This window comes from Mesocricetus auratus, unplaced genomic scaffold (assembly GCF_017639785.1).
Source record: "Mesocricetus auratus isolate SY011 unplaced genomic scaffold, BCM_Maur_2.0 Super-Scaffold_100008, whole genome shotgun sequence".
NCBI lineage: Eukaryota > Metazoa > Chordata > Mammalia > Rodentia > Cricetidae > Mesocricetus > Mesocricetus auratus.
Window position 1 is genome coordinate 9589762 of NW_024429192.1, and position 19328 is coordinate 9609089.

General features: G+C 44.2%; 1 protein-coding gene and 1 non-coding gene across 4 annotated transcripts in view; one reads left to right on the forward strand and one right to left on the reverse strand.

Annotated features, from left to right (window-relative positions):
- Positions 1-9780: 9780 nt before the first annotated feature.
- On the forward strand, positions 9781-9914 carry LOC121142081. The gene has a single exon (XR_005879094.1).
- Positions 9915-10694: 780 nt separating this feature from the next.
- The window catches only part of Map3k7cl (MAP3K7 C-terminal like), a 38715-nt gene continuing 30081 nt past the window's right edge, over positions 10695-19328 (reverse strand). For all 3 annotated transcript variants that reach the window (XM_013116165.3, XM_040750541.1, XM_040750542.1), the window contains exon 5: positions 10695-11847. In XM_013116165.3, coding sequence (XP_012971619.1) covers positions 11667-11847 — 181 coding nt within the window. In that variant the 3' untranslated portion in view covers positions 10695-11666. The remainder of the gene's footprint in view (positions 11848-19328) is intronic.

The window sequence follows — 19328 nt, forward strand, 5'->3', positions numbered from 1 at the left end:
GGCTATTTAAATTGTTTATCTGTTCTTTATTTAATTTTGGTAAATGACATCTATCCAGAAAATTTCACTTAAATTTTCAAATTTTGTGGAGTACCTGATGGTTCTCTGGATTTCCCTTGGTATGTCCCCTTTTCATTTCTGATTTTGTTAATTTGCGTGCTCTCTCTCTGCCTATTGGTTATTTTGGATAAAGGTTTGTCTCTCTTGTTGATTTTCTCAAAGAACCAATCTTTGTTACGTTGATTCTTTGTATTGTTTTCCTTATTTCTACTTTATTGATTTCAGCTCTCGATTTGATTATTTCCTTGCGTCTATCCTCCTGGGTGAGTTTGATTCTTTTTGTTCTAGAGCTTTTAGTTGTGCTGTTAACTCTCTAGTGTGACTATTCTCCAGCTTCTTCATGTGGGCACTTAGTGTTATGATCTTTCCGCTTAGCAGTCTTTTCAAAGTGTTCCACGCTGGGCGTTGGTGGTGCACACCTTTAATCCTAGCACTTGGGAGGCAGAGGCAGGCGGATCTTTGCGAGTTCAAGTCCAGCCTGGTCTACAGAGCGAGTTCCAGAACAGCCTCCAAAGCAATACAGAGGAAACCCTGTCTTGAAAAACCAAAAAAAAAAAAAAAAGTGTTCCATAAGTTTGGGTATGTCATGTCTTCATTCTCATTGAATTCTAGGAAGTCTTTAATTTCTTTTTTTATTTCTTTATTGACCCAGGAATGGTGCAATTGAACATTGTTCAATTTCCATGAGTCTGTAGGGTTTCTGCAATTTGTGTTGTTGTTGTATTCTAACTTTAAAGCATGGTGGTCTGATAAGATACAAGGGGTTATTCCAATTTTTTTTGTACCTGTTAAGGTTTGCTATGTTGCCAAGTATGTGGTTGATTTTAGAGAAGGTTCCATGTGGCACTGAGAAGAAGGTGTATTCTTTTGTGTTTGGATGGAATGTTCTATAGATGTCTGTTAAACCCAATTGGGTCATAACTTCTGTTAATTCCTTTGTTTCTTTGTTAAGTGTCTAGTGGTGAGAGGGGTGTTGAAGTCTCCCACTATAAGTGTGTGAGGTTTTATATGTGATTTGAATTTTAGTAATGTTTCTTTTATGAATGTGGGTGCCTTTGTATTTGGTGCATAGATGTTTAGAATTGTGACTTCATCTTGATGGATTTCTCCTGTGATGAATATGAAATGACTTTCTTCATCTCTTTTGGTTGATTTTAATTTATAATCTATTTTATTAGATATTAGGATTGCTACACCTGCTTGTTTCTTGGGTCCATTTAATTAGAAAATAATTTTTTAACCCTTAACTCTGAGGTACCATCCGTCTTGAAGTTCAGGTGTGTTTCTTGTATGCAGCAGAAGGATAGATTCTGTCTTTGTATCTTCTCTGTTAGCCTGTGTCTTTTTATAGGCAAGTTAAGACCATTAATATTGAGGGATATTAATGACCATTAGTTGCTCATTCTGGTTTGTTTTGTATTTGTTGTTGTTGGTGGTATTGTGTGTGGATTTACACCCTATTTTCTTTTGGCTGTTGGTAAAGTGGGATTATCTACTGCCTATGTTTTTGTGGGTGTAGTTAATTTCCTTGGGTTTAAGTTTTCCTTCCAGAACTTTCTGTAGGGCTGGGTTTGTGGATGTGTATTGTTTAAATCTGGTTTTGTCATGGAATATCTTGTTTTCTCCATCTATAGTGATTGTAAGCTTTTCTGGGTATAGTAGTTTGGGCTAGCATCCGTGGTCTCTTAGTGTTGGTAGAATATCTATCCAGGACCTTCTGGCTTTCAGAGTTTCTATGGAGTAGTCAGGTGTAATTCTGATAGGTTTACCTTTATATGTTACTTGGCCTTTTTCCTTTCCTGCTCTTAATTTCTTTATTCTGTATGTTTGGGGTTTTGATTATGTGGCAAGGGGACTTTTTTGTGGTCTACTCTATTTGGTGTTCTGTAAGCTTCTTGTACCTTCATTGGCATGTCTTTCTTTAGGTTGGGAAAGTTTTCTTCTATGATTTTGTTGAATATATTTTCTGCCCCTTTGAGGTGGTTTTCTTCACCTTCTTCTATACCTATTAGTCTTAGGTTTTGTCTTTTCAGTGTCCCATATTTCCTGGATATTTTGTGTTAGGAATTTGTTGGACTTAAGATTTTCTTAGGTCAATGAATCTATCTCCTAGTGTATCTTCAACACCTGAGATTCTCTCTTCTGTGTCTTGTATTCTGTTGGTTATGCTTGCATCTGTAGTTTTTGAGCGTTTACCCAGCTTTTCTATTTCCAGAGTTCCCTCAGACTGTTTTTATTTTTTATTGCCTCTATTTCAGCATTCAAACCTTGCACTGTTTGAATTGTTTCTTGCAATTTTTTGAATTGTCTTTTGCTCCATTTCTTGAGGTTTTTTGTTTGTTTTTTCTTCCATTTCTTTAAGGGATTTTCTCATTTCCTCTTTGAGGGTCTCTATCATCTTCACAAAGTTGCTTTTAGGGTTGTTCTTTGCTGCTTCATCTGTGTTGGGATATTTAGGTCTTGCTTGTATGGAGACCCTAGACTCTGCTGGGATCATATTGATCTTTCTGTTGTTGACTGTGTTCTTATTCTGTTGTCTTCCCATCCTTTCTTCCAGTGGGTACCAGTGGGGTGTCTCCATCTCCTGATGGGTATGGGAGCAAGGTTGTCTTCCAGTGGGTACAAGCAGGTCCAATACTCTGATGGCTCTCCTCTTCCCGAGGGTGAAGGCAGGACTAGCACCACAAGGTTGGCAGACTCTGGATGGGAGGTTCTGCCAGGATGGGTTCCCTGTGTGCAGACCCCAGGCCTCAGGAGGCTCCGAGCAGGGCCTTGTTTATCTTCTTTGGTCATAGCTTTGCATTCTATTTTACAGAATAGGTTGTTAATTGTTTAGAACTTGAGACTTGAAAAAATTTGATCTTGCTAGAGATGTGATTGATTGGAATAAAGTGTGGATTATATTGTCTGGCTTTATCTTTAAAAAAAAAAGGCCAAAAACTCAAGGCCACCATATTTCCCATTAGCTTCAATCAGGGGCAAGTACATATCCTGACATACTTCCTGCCCATGTACCTCCCACCCACATGTGATCAAGCACATCTGGTGCAGATGAGCCAAACCAACACAGGACAAACAGGAACTTAACTGTCTTAACTGAAAACACAACTTTTAACCTACAGGGCATATTTTCCTGTTTGATTTCACAGCACATTGGCCACTTAAAAATGCATTTCAAATGAACAGTAAGGTCTTAAGGCAGAGAGATATATCCCAGGCAAAATTGGGGGCATAATTGTACTAAAAGCATTAGCTATTGTCCCTGTAAATCCTAGGACTTCACTGAACAGCCTGTGGTTTCTTTGGCAACCCTACCCTGATGTCCTGAAGAGCATCTGCTTGCTGTCTTCATTCAGACTGGTGTATTTGACAAGGCGCTACTGCTAAGTCTGTCACAGGATCAAAAGTGACAAGCCTGAGCATCTTGCCTTTTTGTCTGCTTTGCTTTGCTTCTTGCAAGTGTCTCCTTCCCCTTGTAGTCTTCCTAACTCAGCCTCCGTGGTGCCGGAACTCTAACGGACACACCGCTGGACACAGCTGGGTCCTGTTGTGGTTCCTTGCCACTGAAGACAGTCCCCTTGTTGGAGTTGGTCCGTGCTATAGTGCCAAGTCGAGTAGCTGCTTGGGTTTAGCAACCAGGCTCCTGGCCCTCTTGCTTCTTGTTGGGCTTGGCCAATGGGAACCACCCAGAGAAGACGGCAAAGGGCAGGAATGAGACAGATATTCATCTCCTTTTCTCTTTGCAATGCCCTGATAAGCTGCAACTCTGCTCCACCCAAGGCCACGTTCTGGAGGCCAGTCAGCGCCAGGCCAGGGTGGGGTGGGGAACCTCTCCCCGTAGACACAGCTCAAGCCCAGCCCTCATGCAGCTTCCTCCTTTGTTTGCCCTTGAAGGTCAAGAAGCTTTCCCTGGTGGCCAGCCCTAGCCCTGGGGCCTTGCAAGCCCCAAAGCTTGCACAGCTCTTCTGATTTCCCTGGCTCTACGTCCTGTTCTTTAAACAGTCCCTCCCTGGGGTTGTCCTTGATCACCCCTTGTGATCACTCCTCCCCCTAACCAGACCCTGAATTTCCTGATGTGACATATGGACAACCAAGATTCCTGATCTCAACCTCACTCCTAAATCTCAAACTCACTCCTGGTGTTGGCAGAAAGTCACATACTGGGTTTCCAGAGCCTGGATGGCCAAAAAGAGGGCCCCCCCCCCGCCCTGCCCCATTTCTGAATGAATCAGAGACCCACAAATGCCCTTTCCATTGCATAGGCTGAATACAAAATGTTGTTACTGTGCTGGCCAGGGTTGTCACCAGCATCCTCAATACTAGACTGAATGGCTGCTGTTACCTTGGAGGTGGGGACCAGTATATTTTTTTAATTTTTTTATTCATTTTGTATACCAAGCACAGTTCCCCCTCCCTCCCCTCCTCCTGCTCCCCCACCTTTCTACAACCCCCCTATCCACTCCTCAGAAAGGATAAGGCCTCCCATGGGGAGTCCACAAAGCCTGGAGACCAGTATTTTTAAGTGCGGTCAATGAACATCTCTACAGAAAAGGAGAATGCTTGCCTGTAGACCTCATGACAGGCGCAGGCAGGGGTCAGGGTAGGAGAGTGAGCCTTGCCTCATGCCTGGGGTCTGAGATCAGAGCAGCAAAAGTTCAGTGCCCCTCGTCAGAATGCAGGAAGGCCTGCGATGTGGTTGTGAAGCTGTCAGCAGGCACTTAGACATGAGGCAATTTACGTGGAAAACTAAAACAAACAAAAGAAGCCATCTGAAAGTTCTCACCCTTACCCCCACACTCTCCACTAACCAGCTATTTTAATATAACCAAATCGCTGTAGTATCTGTGGCATTTTGGGGATTGCTGGGATTGTGAGTCATATCCTTTTTTACAGGAATGGTGGGGGAAGGCGGCTTCTTCAGCACTTACTCCGTTTATGAGATGCGAGCAGCAATTAAGAATCTGGGGGTGGGAGGAAGGTGCGGAAGGGCGGGGAGGGGGCATCTCTCATGCCCCACAGTCTCTCTATCTTTGCCTTCTCAGGACTGATCTGAGAGAAGAGCCACTGCCCAGGCGCGCTTGGTAACATGGTAGTGGCCTGCCATCCTGGAGTCTTGTCTCGGCTACAGAAGAAACTTTGATTCCTCCTTGGACACCCTGACTCAGTCTCTAATCGAATGTCATTCCTGACCGTCCTTGAACACATTACCTGTGAAAGTCCAACTCCTGAGGGGAAAAACTCCGTGTGCCAGTGTGTGTGACTCACGCGATCACCCCATGGCACAATCAGAGCCTCAGCAAACAGCCCTTGTAAAAGCAACCTTTATCTGCCGGCCTTCGGAGCTGCTGGAGCCGGACAGGCATGAGAGACATGAACACGGAGTTTCCAACATCTCACAGCAACACTCTCCTTTCCCCCAAGGCGAGAACTTGCTTTTACTATGAGAAATAAAAAGAGCGCCCCCCCCCACTTAGTAAGAAGAGGACGGGGGGGGGGAGGGGGCAGAGCAACCGAGGGGCAATGCCGCCAGCACTGGGGTGTTTCCTTAGCCCAGGCAGGCTTGAGTTCACCGGCACGGGATGACCTCAGACCCATCTGCACCTTTACACTCTTGTACCTGGGCTCATGTTTGATGGCGTCCGTGTTCCCGGCTCTGATGATCATCACTCTTCAGAAACAGCAAAGATGACAGCTGGGTGGTGGGGGGGGGTAGGGTGGAATCCCATTTGGGAAGGCGGGAATTTTTATGAGCAGCAAGACTATGGGTATGTCCACATGTAGCATGCTAATGGAAACAACAGAGACAAACCCAAGTCTGTTGCTCTACTAGGCAGTGTGGTATTGTTAAAGGCCGGTTTGTTCTCTTCTAAGAAGTGTACTCGGCAGGCGGATCTCTGTGAGTTCGAGGCCAGGCTGGACCGACAGCCTCCAAAACAATACAGAGAAACCCTGTCTCGAAAAACCAAAAAAAAAAAAAAAAAAAAAAAAAAAGTGTACTCGTTAAATGTCTCTACAAAATTCACGTCAGTTCGGTCTTCTGCCTGTCATCCCTCCCTCCATCAGAATATATGTAGTACAAATATGGCCTTTTAAGTAGTCTAAAATGAGGCAAATTATAAAAGGAAACCCTTAAAATCTACCACCCTAGCAGTGACCATGTTATCTTTGCAACGTAACACATTTAAATTCTCGCATAGTGCCGCTTTGATGTTAGGATTAAGACCAAGCAAAGCAAAAACAAACAAAAAACTCCCCCGCATTGGGAACTTCAGACGTGAAATGTGGTTTGATCAAATCCATCCCCCATTTGATGCCTTCCAGTTCTTCCTTCCCTCCCAACTTCCAACAAACAAAAAGCATGGAGTCGCTTCGGCGCCGCCCATGCGCACATGGTGGAGAGCCATCTGTGGCGAGCCGTCAGTTACCAGTGGCTTCTCAGGCAGTGAGTGGCTCAGGCAGGCCACTTACTGCCATCTTCTAGTTCCCGCCTTCACCCTCAGCCACACTGCCCACCTCAGTCTCTAACGCAGCGCTGGGCCTTTGCATGTCTGTGGGGTTTGGGGATTTTTTTTTGTGGTCTGGAGCTTCTCTGCCTCTGTAGCTCTTACTCATCCATCAGATCTTATCTCGTTACTCATTGCCAAGCCATCAAAGATCCCTCATCTCATCCCTACCCCCTTTTTATGCGCACTCATAAATGCTATCTTTTTCCTGTTTGGCTCTTAACCCCGCTTGGCATATTCCTTATCTTTTGCTGCTCAATCAATCACCCCAAAATTCAGTGGCTTAAAGCAACAAGCATTTACTGTCTCGAGCTTCCCAGGAACCAGGAGCTGGAAGCAGCTTGCCGGGTGGTTCTGGCTCAGTCCCTGATGAGATGCTGGCAGCCTGTAGTCCCCTGAAGCCCTGCCTAGGGCTGGAGGCTCTGCCCTGCTCACGTCTTTGGCCATTGTCAAGGGCATCAGTTCCGACTCGTGGGGCGCTCCCCTCCCACACTGATTCTTCACAATCCAGCAGCATACTGACCCCGGAGAGAGGGACAGGGAAGGCATAATACCATGCCTTCTGTGCTTTGTCTTCAAGCCTGGTGACTCCCTAAATACTTATCAAAAAGTTTTGTAGACTAAGAATTTCTTAGGAATAGGTGCTATGATAAAGAGAGGGGAACCTTGGTGGATTCCAAGGCAGGCAAGGGTGTGTAGGTGAAGAGACAAACACACCAGACAGACAGAGCTTAAGTGAGGAGTTTTATTAGGAAGGGAAAGGGGGGAAGGAAGGAGAAGAGAGGTAAAGAGACGCAGAGACAGAAAGTGGACAGAAGAGGGAGACAGGAAAAGTCCTGCCTGCCCCCAGGGGGACAGCAGGAAAAGAGAGCTGGAGAGAGAGAGAGAGAGAGAGAGAGAGAGAGAGAGAGAGAGAGAGAGAGACAGAGAGACAGAGACAGAGACAGAGACAGAGACAGAGCGGGCATAAGTGGGCAGGGGTCTTTCTTTTAAGGGGTCCTTTGTACCTGTGTAGTGTTGGAACCCTGGGCTGACTAAGGTAAGCCTGAGTGCATTCTGCCGGGTGAGAGGGGCGGGCCAGCATAATGCCTGAATCCTTACAGCAGGACCCCCCACACCCGCCACGCCCACTGTTCTCTGCCAGAGGACTGAAAGTGCGTAGGTATGTGTAATACTGAATGGATGGGGGAAAGAGGGATGAGTTGGAGGAGGGAGGGATGGGAGGCAAGAGAGATGGGTGTGTGTGGATGGCATGATTGGAAGTGGGGGCGGTGTCTTTGTAACTGAATCCCAGATCTAGAGAATTTTGTGTAAACTATGGAGCCTTAGTTTTGCTTTGCAGTCTCTGATGCGGCCGTATTTGTTACGTAATAGATCTGGGGGCAGGGGAGTGAGTTGTATTTGAATTTCAAGTCCATTCTGTTCCTTGTTTGTACAGAACTGATACTGTACCCAAGCCCTCTGTGACTTAGAGAAACAAGCTCTGCCAGTTCGGATAGACTTGACCGCTAGCCATGTTTGATCACATTCCTTTCACTTCTGCACAAACTAAATGGCCCACGGATAGCAGATCCTTTAGTAGAGCCATTGGAAGGCATGATGAGGTTTTCATCTTTAATGCTAGCTCGAAGGCAATCACCTTCACACTATGACTAATAAGGCCTCTGAGTTGATTTTCGACGTTCTGCAATATTAACAATATTGCTATGTTAGGAGTTCTTTTGTTCTACCTTTCCTCTTTGAGTTGCTGGGGATTGGTGGCGGGGTCTCACTCAGTGCCAGGCAAGTACTACCCTGTGGCTTTGTAATGGGAAGATGGCAGATTCTCAGTGATCTGAGGTTGGCAGGTAATATGCTAAGTAAGGTTTGTGGGAAGTTGTCAAAAGAATGACAAACTCTGCCTTGTAAGTTTCTCAGACATGCAATAAAATAGGTGATGCTTTGTAGATGGTAGTTTCTGTCCCGCCCAGTCCCGCCACCTTTCAGTCCCAAATAAACACACAGACACTTCTATTAAACTGTTTAGCCTATTGCTCAGGCTTATTATTGGCTAGCTCTCTCTTAACTATTAGCCCATCTCTATTAATCTGTGTATCTCCACATGGTCTTGGCTTACTGATGATGCCCGGATCTCTTGCTTCCTCAGCAGCAACATGGCATCTCCCTGACTCTGCCTATTACCTTTTTCTTTTTTTTTAATCCCTGTTTGGATTTCCCACCTGGCTAAGTCCTGCCTGTCCATTGGCCAAAACAGCTTTATTCACCAACCAATAAGAGACACATATGCTCACAGCACACAGAATTTCGTGTTTTAATAAACTGGAACTACTGAAAACACATACATTCAGGGCAGAGTTTGCTTCGGAGGAACAAATACGTATATTTTGGAAACATTCGGTAAAGGTTCTCATTGAGACTAGCAGGGTTTCAAGTGCTATCTGTACAATGATTCTGGGCCATACATAACCCCAGTGACATCCTGCGGTGGTTTGAATAGGAATAACCCTCATAGGTTCATAGATTTCAATGCTTGGTCATTAGAGAGCGGTGCTACTTGACAGGGATTAGGAGGGGTGTGATCTTGCTGGAGGAAGTGTGTCACTGGGGGTGGGCTTTAGGGTTTCAAATGATCAGGTCAGACCCAGCATCTCTCTTCCTGTGCCTGCCAATCTGGGTGAAGCGCTCTCAGCTCCTCTCCAGCACCACGTCTGCCTGCACGCTGCCACACTCCCCGCCATGGTGACAATGGACTAACTCTGAACTGTAAGCCAGCCCCGATTACATGGTTTCCTTTATAAGTGTGGCTGTGGCCACGCTGTCTCTTCACTGCAATAGAACACTGACTAAGACACATCCCCACAGTTTTACCTGCTCTGCTATCCCTCCTGCCAGAGTGGGGGCTTAGGAGCTGTTTCCCTGCCCCTCGTCCTCTGCATTAGGTCACGACTGCTCGAGTCCTACAGATGTCTGGGGTGGCTGAGCCCAAACCCAGTGCGTGAAGCTTAGTGAGTCACTCTTCTCCTGCCCCTCTGGGAGCCCTAGAACTGTGGACATTTGTTAAGATCTCCTTCCTGTTAGTACTTCTAAGCTTCACAGTTACTACAAAACAAACAAAAACAGCGTCGAGACAGAATCACAGAGTTTTGTTTGTTTGCTTGCTTGCTTGTTTATTTTTGCTTTGGGTCAAATATTAAGGCAACAAAAAGTGTTGCTGTTGGGTCTTTTGTCCATTGGGCTGTGGGGACTCACGTTCCTCCTCAGTCAGGGCTGGAGGCCACGATCAATCTGTGAGGAGAAGCTTCATAAGGACTTCCATGAGCAGGCAGCCTTGTTTTCCAGTCTCAGACATTGAAGAAAAAAATATTAAAAAAGGTGTTCCGGCTTCAAAGCGGTAAAGACCTACAGAAAAGCTTCATTGCTGTACGAGGGAGGGAGGAGGCCTCATAGCTTCTGAACCACACATGAATCAGCCCCTGGTTACCCAGTCTGTGCCCAAGATCCCCAGTGATTGGTTAAGCATGAGTAAGCATCACTCTTTTTCCCATAGACATGATACTGAATAGGATAACTCTTCTTAGGGATGGCTGCTCTGAGTGTGGTATCATTCTTGGGCTCTGGCCTTCATACCAGTATTGTCCTCTACCCCAATTGTGCCGACCAAAGAAAAGGGGCTGCAAAATGGCTCAGCGGGTGACTGCTGCCAAGCCTGAGGACCTGGGTTCAATCCCAAAGAGCTACAAGGTAGAAAAAGAGAAGTGATCCAAGAGTTGTCCTCTGACAATCACATGGGCCCATAGCCCTTGTGCATGCATGTGCACACACGCACACACATGCATGCACACAAACACACAGGTAAAAAACATACTTTTCAAAGGAAAGAAATGTCTCTAGACACTGTCAAATAACCCGCTAGATCGGCATCATGCCTGGTTGGGAACCACTGCTACATCTATGGTCAGTCATGTTAGCACCTCACAGTCAGTGTTAGTGCTCGGAATGTTTTAGATGTGGACCCTAAATGTTTGCCTGGGAAAGGACTTCACTTCTTTTTCAACGCATACTGCAGAGAATAAATTCTAACCATGGCAACTCCTAGCACAAAGGGCTTAAGAACGAGGCACGACACAGGGCTGCACTTTTGATCCATGTTTAATGAAAAAGAAGTCATGTAAATAGAAACGGACACAGGACAATGGGTGGGAAAGTGTGGCGGCTGGTACGAAGGGAAATCACTTTACCCCTGAATTCGCAAGCACATTCCTGTCAGTTACTACTGATCCAACACATTTCCAGAAACCCCACACACGGCAAGAGCTGTGTCACTCCACTGATCTTCCACAGACATTCAACCAAGTAGTGTCTGAACAGTTTCTTTCCACTTTCCCCAGGCCCAGATCCCCAAGACACACACAGCCATGGTGAATGTACCCAGTGTGTGCTCACACAGAGCAAAGAAAGTGCAGCAGCCCTGATTCTTTATAACACAGCTAGTCAGCACTGGCCAGTGAGCTTTGGGTGTGGGCGCAATGTCTGCTAACATTTTCATGAGAAAGCACTTAGGCTACGCAACCATTTATTCTTAGGGCAGTCAATCACTGGAGAATTACGTCCGACTCAACCAATTTCAGTTGTTCCTATGGTTTGTCGTTGAGCAGACTTGAAATATGAAAAGTCATAAAATTTTTAAATGCACGGATATGAAACTACAGTGAACATCCTACCGGCTTGTTTTATGACTCATGGTTTTCAGTGGGACCAGTCAATATTCTGTTTTTTATTATTTTCTACTCTAATGTACAGTATGATCCTATCTTTCTAAATAAGAAATATATATATATCTATAAATCTTTGGAAAAGAACTCTGATCTCTGAAAATATACACTGGTGGTGATAGCTTTGCATTAACGACCTCGCTTAAAATAAAATATCCCTCTCTCAAGCTGGAAGCTAGGCAGCACTAAACTCATTCTAGACATTTGCCATGTGGGTGATAAAGAGAAGCAGTAGATTTTGCTCTCTGTCCCTTTTCAGATACAAATCTCGTTGGCCAGCACATAGCACAGCAGCCAGCAACCTCGTATGCCCACATTCCATCAGCTGGCGCTAGGAGGACCCTTGCCTCTTCTGATACTGGATTCTGAGCTTTTCCAGTTGTTCCACACACTGAGACTGGGCCATCTTCAGCGTCCGGTTCTCCTCCGTCAGCGCCTCGAACTCCCGAACCAGCTGAGCAGCGTCCTGCTTCTCCTTTTCTGCCTGGTCCAGCTTGGCAATGAGCTCCTTTCTGAAATTCAGGGCACAGGGCGGGAAGGACAGGCTTCATGGCAAACATACCCAGCCATCCGCCCTCCACACTCTAACTTCTTGGTGTGTATGTACCCTTCTGGCCGCCAATGACACGCCTTTCCCTTTCCCTCCTGCTTGCTTTCTCTTCCCTTTTCTTGAGGGATCTCCATTTCTTTATTAGCTTACAAAGCGGCACGTTCCCTTCACATGGGGTTTGCATACATTTCTCACTCTTTCCTCATCTCCCCACGCTCTTTCTCCCTCTGTACCCTTTGTCCCCCAGGCCCCTTCCACTTTGTTCTGTTGTCTTCTCCATGCTTCTCTTAAAGCCTCTTCCTGCACTCTCATGGGCCACTTCCCAGATGCCTGGCCGTTACGTGTTTTCATCCTCCTGGATGTGCGCATTTAACAGTTAGAAACTAGGACTCACATATAGTGTTTGTCCTTCTGAATCTGGGTAGTTAGGCCTCACATACAGTGTTTGTCCTTCTGAGCCTGGGTAGTTAGGACTCACATACAGTGTTTGTCCTTCTGAGCCTGGGTAGTTAGGACTCACATACAGTATTTGTCCTTCTGAGCCTGGGTAGTTAGGACTCACATACAGTGTTTGACCTTCTGAGCCTGGGAAGTTAGGACTCACATACAGTGTTTGTCCTTCTGAATCTGGGTAGTTAGGACTCACATACAGTGTTTGACCTTCTGAGCCTGGGTAGTTAGGACTCACATACAGTGTTTCTGCCTAAGGCCTCTGACTGATCTAATAAAAAGCTGAATGGCCAACAGTGAAGGAGGAGGTATAGGCAGAACTTCTGGGCAGGGAGAGTAACTAGGAGGAGGAATTTAGGCTGGGAGAGGAAAGAAAGGGAGACGCCAGGGAGCCGGGCGGTGGTGGCACACGCCTTTAATCCCAGTACTCAGGAGGCAGAGGCAGGCGGATCTCTGTGAGTTCCAGGCCAGCCTGGTCTACAAGAGCTAGTTCCAGGATAGCCTCCAAAGCCACAGAGAAACCCTGTCTTGAAAAATAAAAAAAGGGGGGGGAGACGTCAGGGGCCAGCCAGAGAGGTATGGAGGAAGCAGGAAAGTAGGACACACAGAGTGAAAGAAAGGTAAAAAGCCCCAAGGCAAAACATAGATGAATAGAAACAGATTAAATTGTTAAATGAAGTTAAAAGAGCTAGAAGGACAAGCCTAAACCAAGGCTGAGCATTCATAATTCATAATAAGTCTCTGTGTATTTATTTGGGAGCTGGTTGGTAGCCCAAAGAAAATGCCAACTACATGATTTGTTTTTTGTTAAGTACAACAAATTAAGTTTTGGCTGCTTAAAAGACAAAACAGCTATGCATTTCTGTTTCTGAGAAAGCAAAAATCAAAGTTTAAAAAATTGCAACAAGTTATTGAAATTATCATTTTGCAAAGGAAGGAAAAGACCATCAGTTACTAATGCAGTCCACACTAAGGCCCTGCCCTCTGTCTTGTGGGGGGAAGCTACTTTGTCTCTTACTGGATCTTTGTCCTTGGAAGGCAGTGCTTAGCTTCCTCTGTTTCTGTAGATCTCAGTTTAACACATAACAAGTAAATATTCATGAGGGGTTGGAGCTGGAGTTCAGTGGCAGAACACTTACCAGCCATGCTCAACGCCCTGGGTTTGATCCTGAGGATTTTATTTTCCTTGTCTTTCTCTAGTCCCCACACTCATACAGTAGGCATTGGATCCAGGCCTCCCATGGGTCTGCTGATGCTCAAATAAAATAGCATAATATTTTTATGTAGCCTGCACATGTCCTTCTGTGTATTTAACTCTGGACACTTTACAATGCCTAACACCACGTGCATGCTATGTAAAAAAAATAAAATGCTATTTTGTATTGTTTGAAAAATGGGACAAGAAACACACTCTAACTACATAGCATCTTGATGTACAGTTGGTTGGATCATGGATGTAGACCCCCTGCACAGGAAGGACCACATTCCTGAAAGTCTCTTCTCTTTCTTCTTACACTAACCTGATACTATATAAGATAAGCAGAAGAATGGAAAGTATATTTCTACAAATAATAATATTCATGATTATATTGGAAATAAGTCAGGGTGACTAGAGCAAGAACATTTTCCGATCACAAACCCTGTCTGTAATGCTCCAATAACCCATAAACAGAAGATGGCCTGACTTTCATGTTCATTTATATCGCCTAAACCATTTGAGTATTTAAGACTATTAGTTAAAAATTACATGTGATGATGCATGCCTGTAACCCTGGCCCTTGGTGGCCTGAGGCAGGAACTTGTGGTCAGCTAGGTCACCTAGAGACACCCTATCTTAAGAACTAAAAGGAAAAAATTACTACTAGTTAAAACACAGAGAGAGAGAGAGAGAGACAGAGACAGAGACAGAGACAGAGACAGAGAGATTTAGAGAGATTTGAACACAAATCCAGACTATTTTAACAAATGCATACTCATTCATGAATTATGTACGTGTTAGTGTGTTCTGTATATTATAAAACATACTCAAACATGGATGTGTGATGAGATAACATTGGATGCTAGAACAAGTGGGTTAAAGAGAAGCTGACGAGGAGCAAATGTGTTCATATGTTCTAAAAGGGTAGAAGAGTGGGTAACGTCTTCAGTAGAATTACTACTGAGGAGAAAGACAGGTGTCTCATGCCCTGGGAGAAACATGCATTATATCTGTGACCCCGCCCACCCAACCCAAAATGCACACAATACATCTAAACATGAGGAATATTAGACAATACAAGAAAAAAATATCCCTCGTTGTTCAGAAAGAACAAAGTACATTTAGGGAAAGTTTTAATAGTAAATCCAGTAAAAGACCCATTTGGTGTTTTCAGTATATTCAAAACCATCAAAATGATCTCCAAAGGAGCTAAAATTAAATCAGAAGATGAGCAAAACCAGCATGGTTAAAGAAGGATCTAGCAGGACCGGGGTTGGGGTGGGGGGGAACACACAAGTTCTTCAGCTCCAACTGATTTCCGGGTCTTCAAAGATGTTTAAAATAGAACAGGCTCCCAATAAATACTTGACGAATGAATAATTGAAGAAAAAAATGAACTTCGGGGAAAGATGATTTATATCTTAAAAGAAAGGAAGCCTAACTCAAAGTACTCCATCTAATCAAAAAGCCGCACAGCTAATAAGGAAAGGCAGCCATGAAGCCCATTCTGATCACGCTCAGTGCTCTGTGTCCCTGAGCACGGTTAAAGCAGAAAATGCCGATAATTAATATTGATTAGTAAAAGTTCTCTTGCAACTATCTTAAAGAAATTAACGAGAGAGAAGAAAACAACAAAGCCTACATGGGGTTGAGAAAGAGAACTGCTGAAAATCCTCCACGCCCTAGGTCATCCCTGGTCTGGCTAGGGTCCCCTCCCCCCTTTAAATTACCATTTAGTTCTAAATAGAGTTCTGCTTTCACTGCATGGTCTGGGGGTGGATAGTACCAGGTCTACAATAATTGTCCTCCTGAATCCTTGTTTGACTTCAGTTAATCCCTCATGCCATCTGTCTGTCTTCTGTTTTGCTTTTTAGAGATGACCAACCACAGAATCACCGACTTTGTAACTGCAGGTGAGACCATCTAGTCCCATCTCTCTGCAATAGAGAATGTCAATAACAATTTCTTCTTTACTACAATCAAGAAGCCCCGGCTGATAGGTTTCCAAATTAGCTTCATGCAAGTAATTATATAGACAGCCAATAAAAACCGGCAAGATGTCTGCTGTCTCCTGTTTGGGACTTATTTATTTAGACACATTTATGTTCATCCATTAGCAAGTCATGAGTAAGCCTTAGCACACCAAACTACTGAAACTGTTTTATACACCTATGATTCCAAGAAGAATCATTATTTACAATGAGGTAAAATATGGTCCCGACTTTTGATTTTTCAGGTTACCACGTCTATCGCTCATTCAATGTCATAGGATGTGGGGTAGAGGGTCATAGCTATAGGAATCTTACTTTGATGCTAAGAACCTGTAGCATAACTCTATGTGATGCATCTCAGCAGTCTGAGGGCCACACCTGTAGGATCTATCACAGATCATCAGATGCTCTCAAGCTAAGCCACAGACCTGGAAAAGTTTTACTTGTGAAGAAAAAAGAGAGAGAGAGAAGTGAAAGTCTTAGTAAAGAGAAAGATGAAAAGAGTGTGGAAATTAATTTCAAAATGTAGGAAATTCTTTAGGTTCCAAAAAGCTGATTCATTGATGGCACAAATATTTTTGTGATCTTGAAAGATCACCATTGGGGTGGAGAGATGACTCAGACATTAAAGGCTAGGCTCACAACCAAAAATATGAGAGTGGGAAGATCACTATCAAGGTCCTCCGTGCTTGCAAAATTAACTGAGCATTTTGTTTTGAGAAAAAGTTAAAATTCTAGACGGTTTGACTCTGAGGAGCTAACAGGGTACACTTTATTTAAAAAAATATTTTGAATCCGTGGTTTGGTGGTACTTGCGTGTTCAGAGACCCATGTTTGTATAGGAGAGAAAAAGCAGATGCCTCAAGATGATTGAAGGATCTTACCTTCTTTTTTCATGATGGAAAGATGACAAATGGTGCTGAATTGAGGATGCCAAAATTCAGTCTGTCGACGGCACTGAAGGCTCATGAATAATAAATGCGTACATGATACTAAGATATGAGGAGGCAGACGGTGTGGGGTGAGACTGAGTCTAAGCAAGGGTTTGTTCAATTTTAGTATGACTGACAATGAGGCCTGAAGAGTCTACCCTAGACAATGGCCTTGGAGGAGCCTTAGCATCATCCTTAGCTTTCACTCACTAGATTCTGGATAACAACTTCCTCACATGCTGGCTGTGAAGACGGACATTTCTCTAGATATTAGCCAGGTCCTGGGCTGGAGATGGGAGATGAAAGGCCCCTTGTGAGAAACACTGCGTGAAATAAAGAAAGCTGAAGGACTCGCTCTGTCAGCCACCGCCCGTGAGCTTGTCCTGGGATGGGGATAAAGTAAAAGGCAAGATGTTTCCTTGTTCTCCTTCTCTGCAGATTGCGTTGGTGCTGCCTCCTTGGTAAAGGAAATAACAACCATGGACTCAGTAAGTGTATATGAATGCCATGTCCCTTTTAACAAGTTTCAGGCAGAGGGTAAGAGAATTCTAGTCAAGAGACTGGACAGCCCTGGGTTAGATAGTGTTAGAGACCCAATTGTTATGACTGGGGCATTATGACTGGAATATTGATATTCAACAAAAAATAGCTCTTTAAATGAAAAAATCCTTTTGTCCCTTCCTCTGCCTCCTCAAGCAAAGCTTTCAGGGTCCTCTAGTCACTTGCGCAACAAGTATTACGTCCAAGTGCAGACCAGGCAGTGTGTTTATCCTTGCTCGTGGGTTGGTCTTGAGAACCACATACTCACTGCTGGGAAATGGCCTCCAATTCCACACTTTACCCAGGAAGTAACCTGCACAAATCAGTTATCATGAGAAAGACAATGCATGTCTACGCCGTGTGCCTGCCTACTACTACAAACACCTGTGGGACACACCACTCTTACTGTTTCTTTATGACCATGAAGACCCAATTTCTACACTGAGTAAATGTGTAAGACCCATATGCCTGGAGTACAGTAAGAGATTGTTCACACCACACAAACTTTTTTTCAAACCTCACCCCCTGAGTAGAGTGGTTCAGGTAAAACTGGACTTTCTCTGTTCACTCTGTAGACAGTAACCTAGTGATATCCTCTCCATCCCCAAACTTTGAGAGACTTCCCCAGAACTTGACCTAAAAATATTTCTTCGAAAATGATCTAAGACAACAAATGTTTCTATTTAAACACAAAAATCTCTGTTAGCAGTTTCAGAATGAGTTCAATACCACGATGAAACGAAAACAAAAGGAGGGCGATTTTTACATTAAAGTTTTACAAGTAACCTGAGTACCCCTTCCCACATTTCAGTATTCCCCTAGATAAGCAATTGTTCTCCATAATCACTTTACATATTTTAATAAGACATAAGCATGCAGGTCTTAAAATGTTTGTAAGTTCCCAATACAAAAAACCCCTTCTAATGCTTCACTTGAACCCACTGAAGTTGTATGATCCTTTTATGCAATGACTAAAAAGAAAACCCTCTCAAAATTGGGCAATGTATCTAAATAAATATTTCCCCCAAGAAAACAGAAATGGCCCAGAAGTGCTCAAAAAGTTGTGCAACATCACAGCCATCAGGGAAATGTAAATCAAAACCACAATGACACATCATTTCCATCTACTAGCACGGGTATCATTGGGACAGAATTAGCACACGCAGATGTGTGCAGCAATTAGAACTCTTCACAGATGTTTACACTGGCATTACTCAAAACACTGAACAGTACAAACAACCCAAGTGTACATTAACCAACGAAAGGCATACAAGATGTAGACAGTAGGATATTACCCTCAGATAAAAAGAACAAAGCACTGCTGTGTGACACATGGACGGACTTGAAACATTACTCTCCGAGAGCCACATCAAAATATATTACATGATTACATTCACTTAAAAAATGGCCCAGCATCATTTGTAATAGCCAGAACTTGGAAGCAACCTAGATGCCCCTCAACCGAAGAGTGGATAGAGAAAATGTGGTGCATTTACACAATGGAGTACTATTCAGCAGAAGAAAAAAAAAAAAACAATGGAATCCTGAAATTTGCAGGCAAATGGATGGCACTAGAAGAAACCATCCTGAGTGAGGTAACCCAGTCACAAAAAGAGAAACATGGCATGTACTCTCTCATATATGGATTTTAGACATAGATCTGGGGAGTGCCAGCCTACAATCCCATGGCCAGAGAGTCCGGGAAACAGAACCTTCATTCAGTGGCTGATGGAAGAAGAGGCAGACTCCCACAGCTAAGCGCTGAGCTGAACTCTAGAAAGCCAGTAACAGAGAGGGAGGACTGATGACCAAAGGGATTAAGACTGGGCTGGTTTAACCCCCAGAAACAGCTGACCTGACAAGGGTTAACTCTTGAATCCCAGTCTGATGCCTGGGAATCCAGCATGGGACTGATCAAGCCCCCCTGAATGTGGGTGTCAGTGAGGAGGCCTAAGTAATCTATTGAGCCTTGGGCAGTAGATCAGTATTCATCCCAAGTATACACGTGGACTTTGGAATCCCATCCAACAATGTGAGATGCACTCTCACCCTGAACTCTTGGGGGAGGGTCTAGGCCCTGCCCTGGATGAAATGACAGACTATGGACACCCCAATGGAGGGCCTCACCCTCCCTGGGGAAATGAGGGGGTATTGGAGGGGTTGGGAGGAGGGCGTGGGAGGAGGGGAGGGAAAGGGAGAGAGACCTGGAATTGAAATGTGAAGCAACCTTGTTTCTAATTTAAATTTAAATTTAAAAATAAAAAATAAAAAAATAAATGGCCCAGCAGCAAGCTGATAGGCACAGGAAACAGGTTTGTTTGCTAAAATGGCT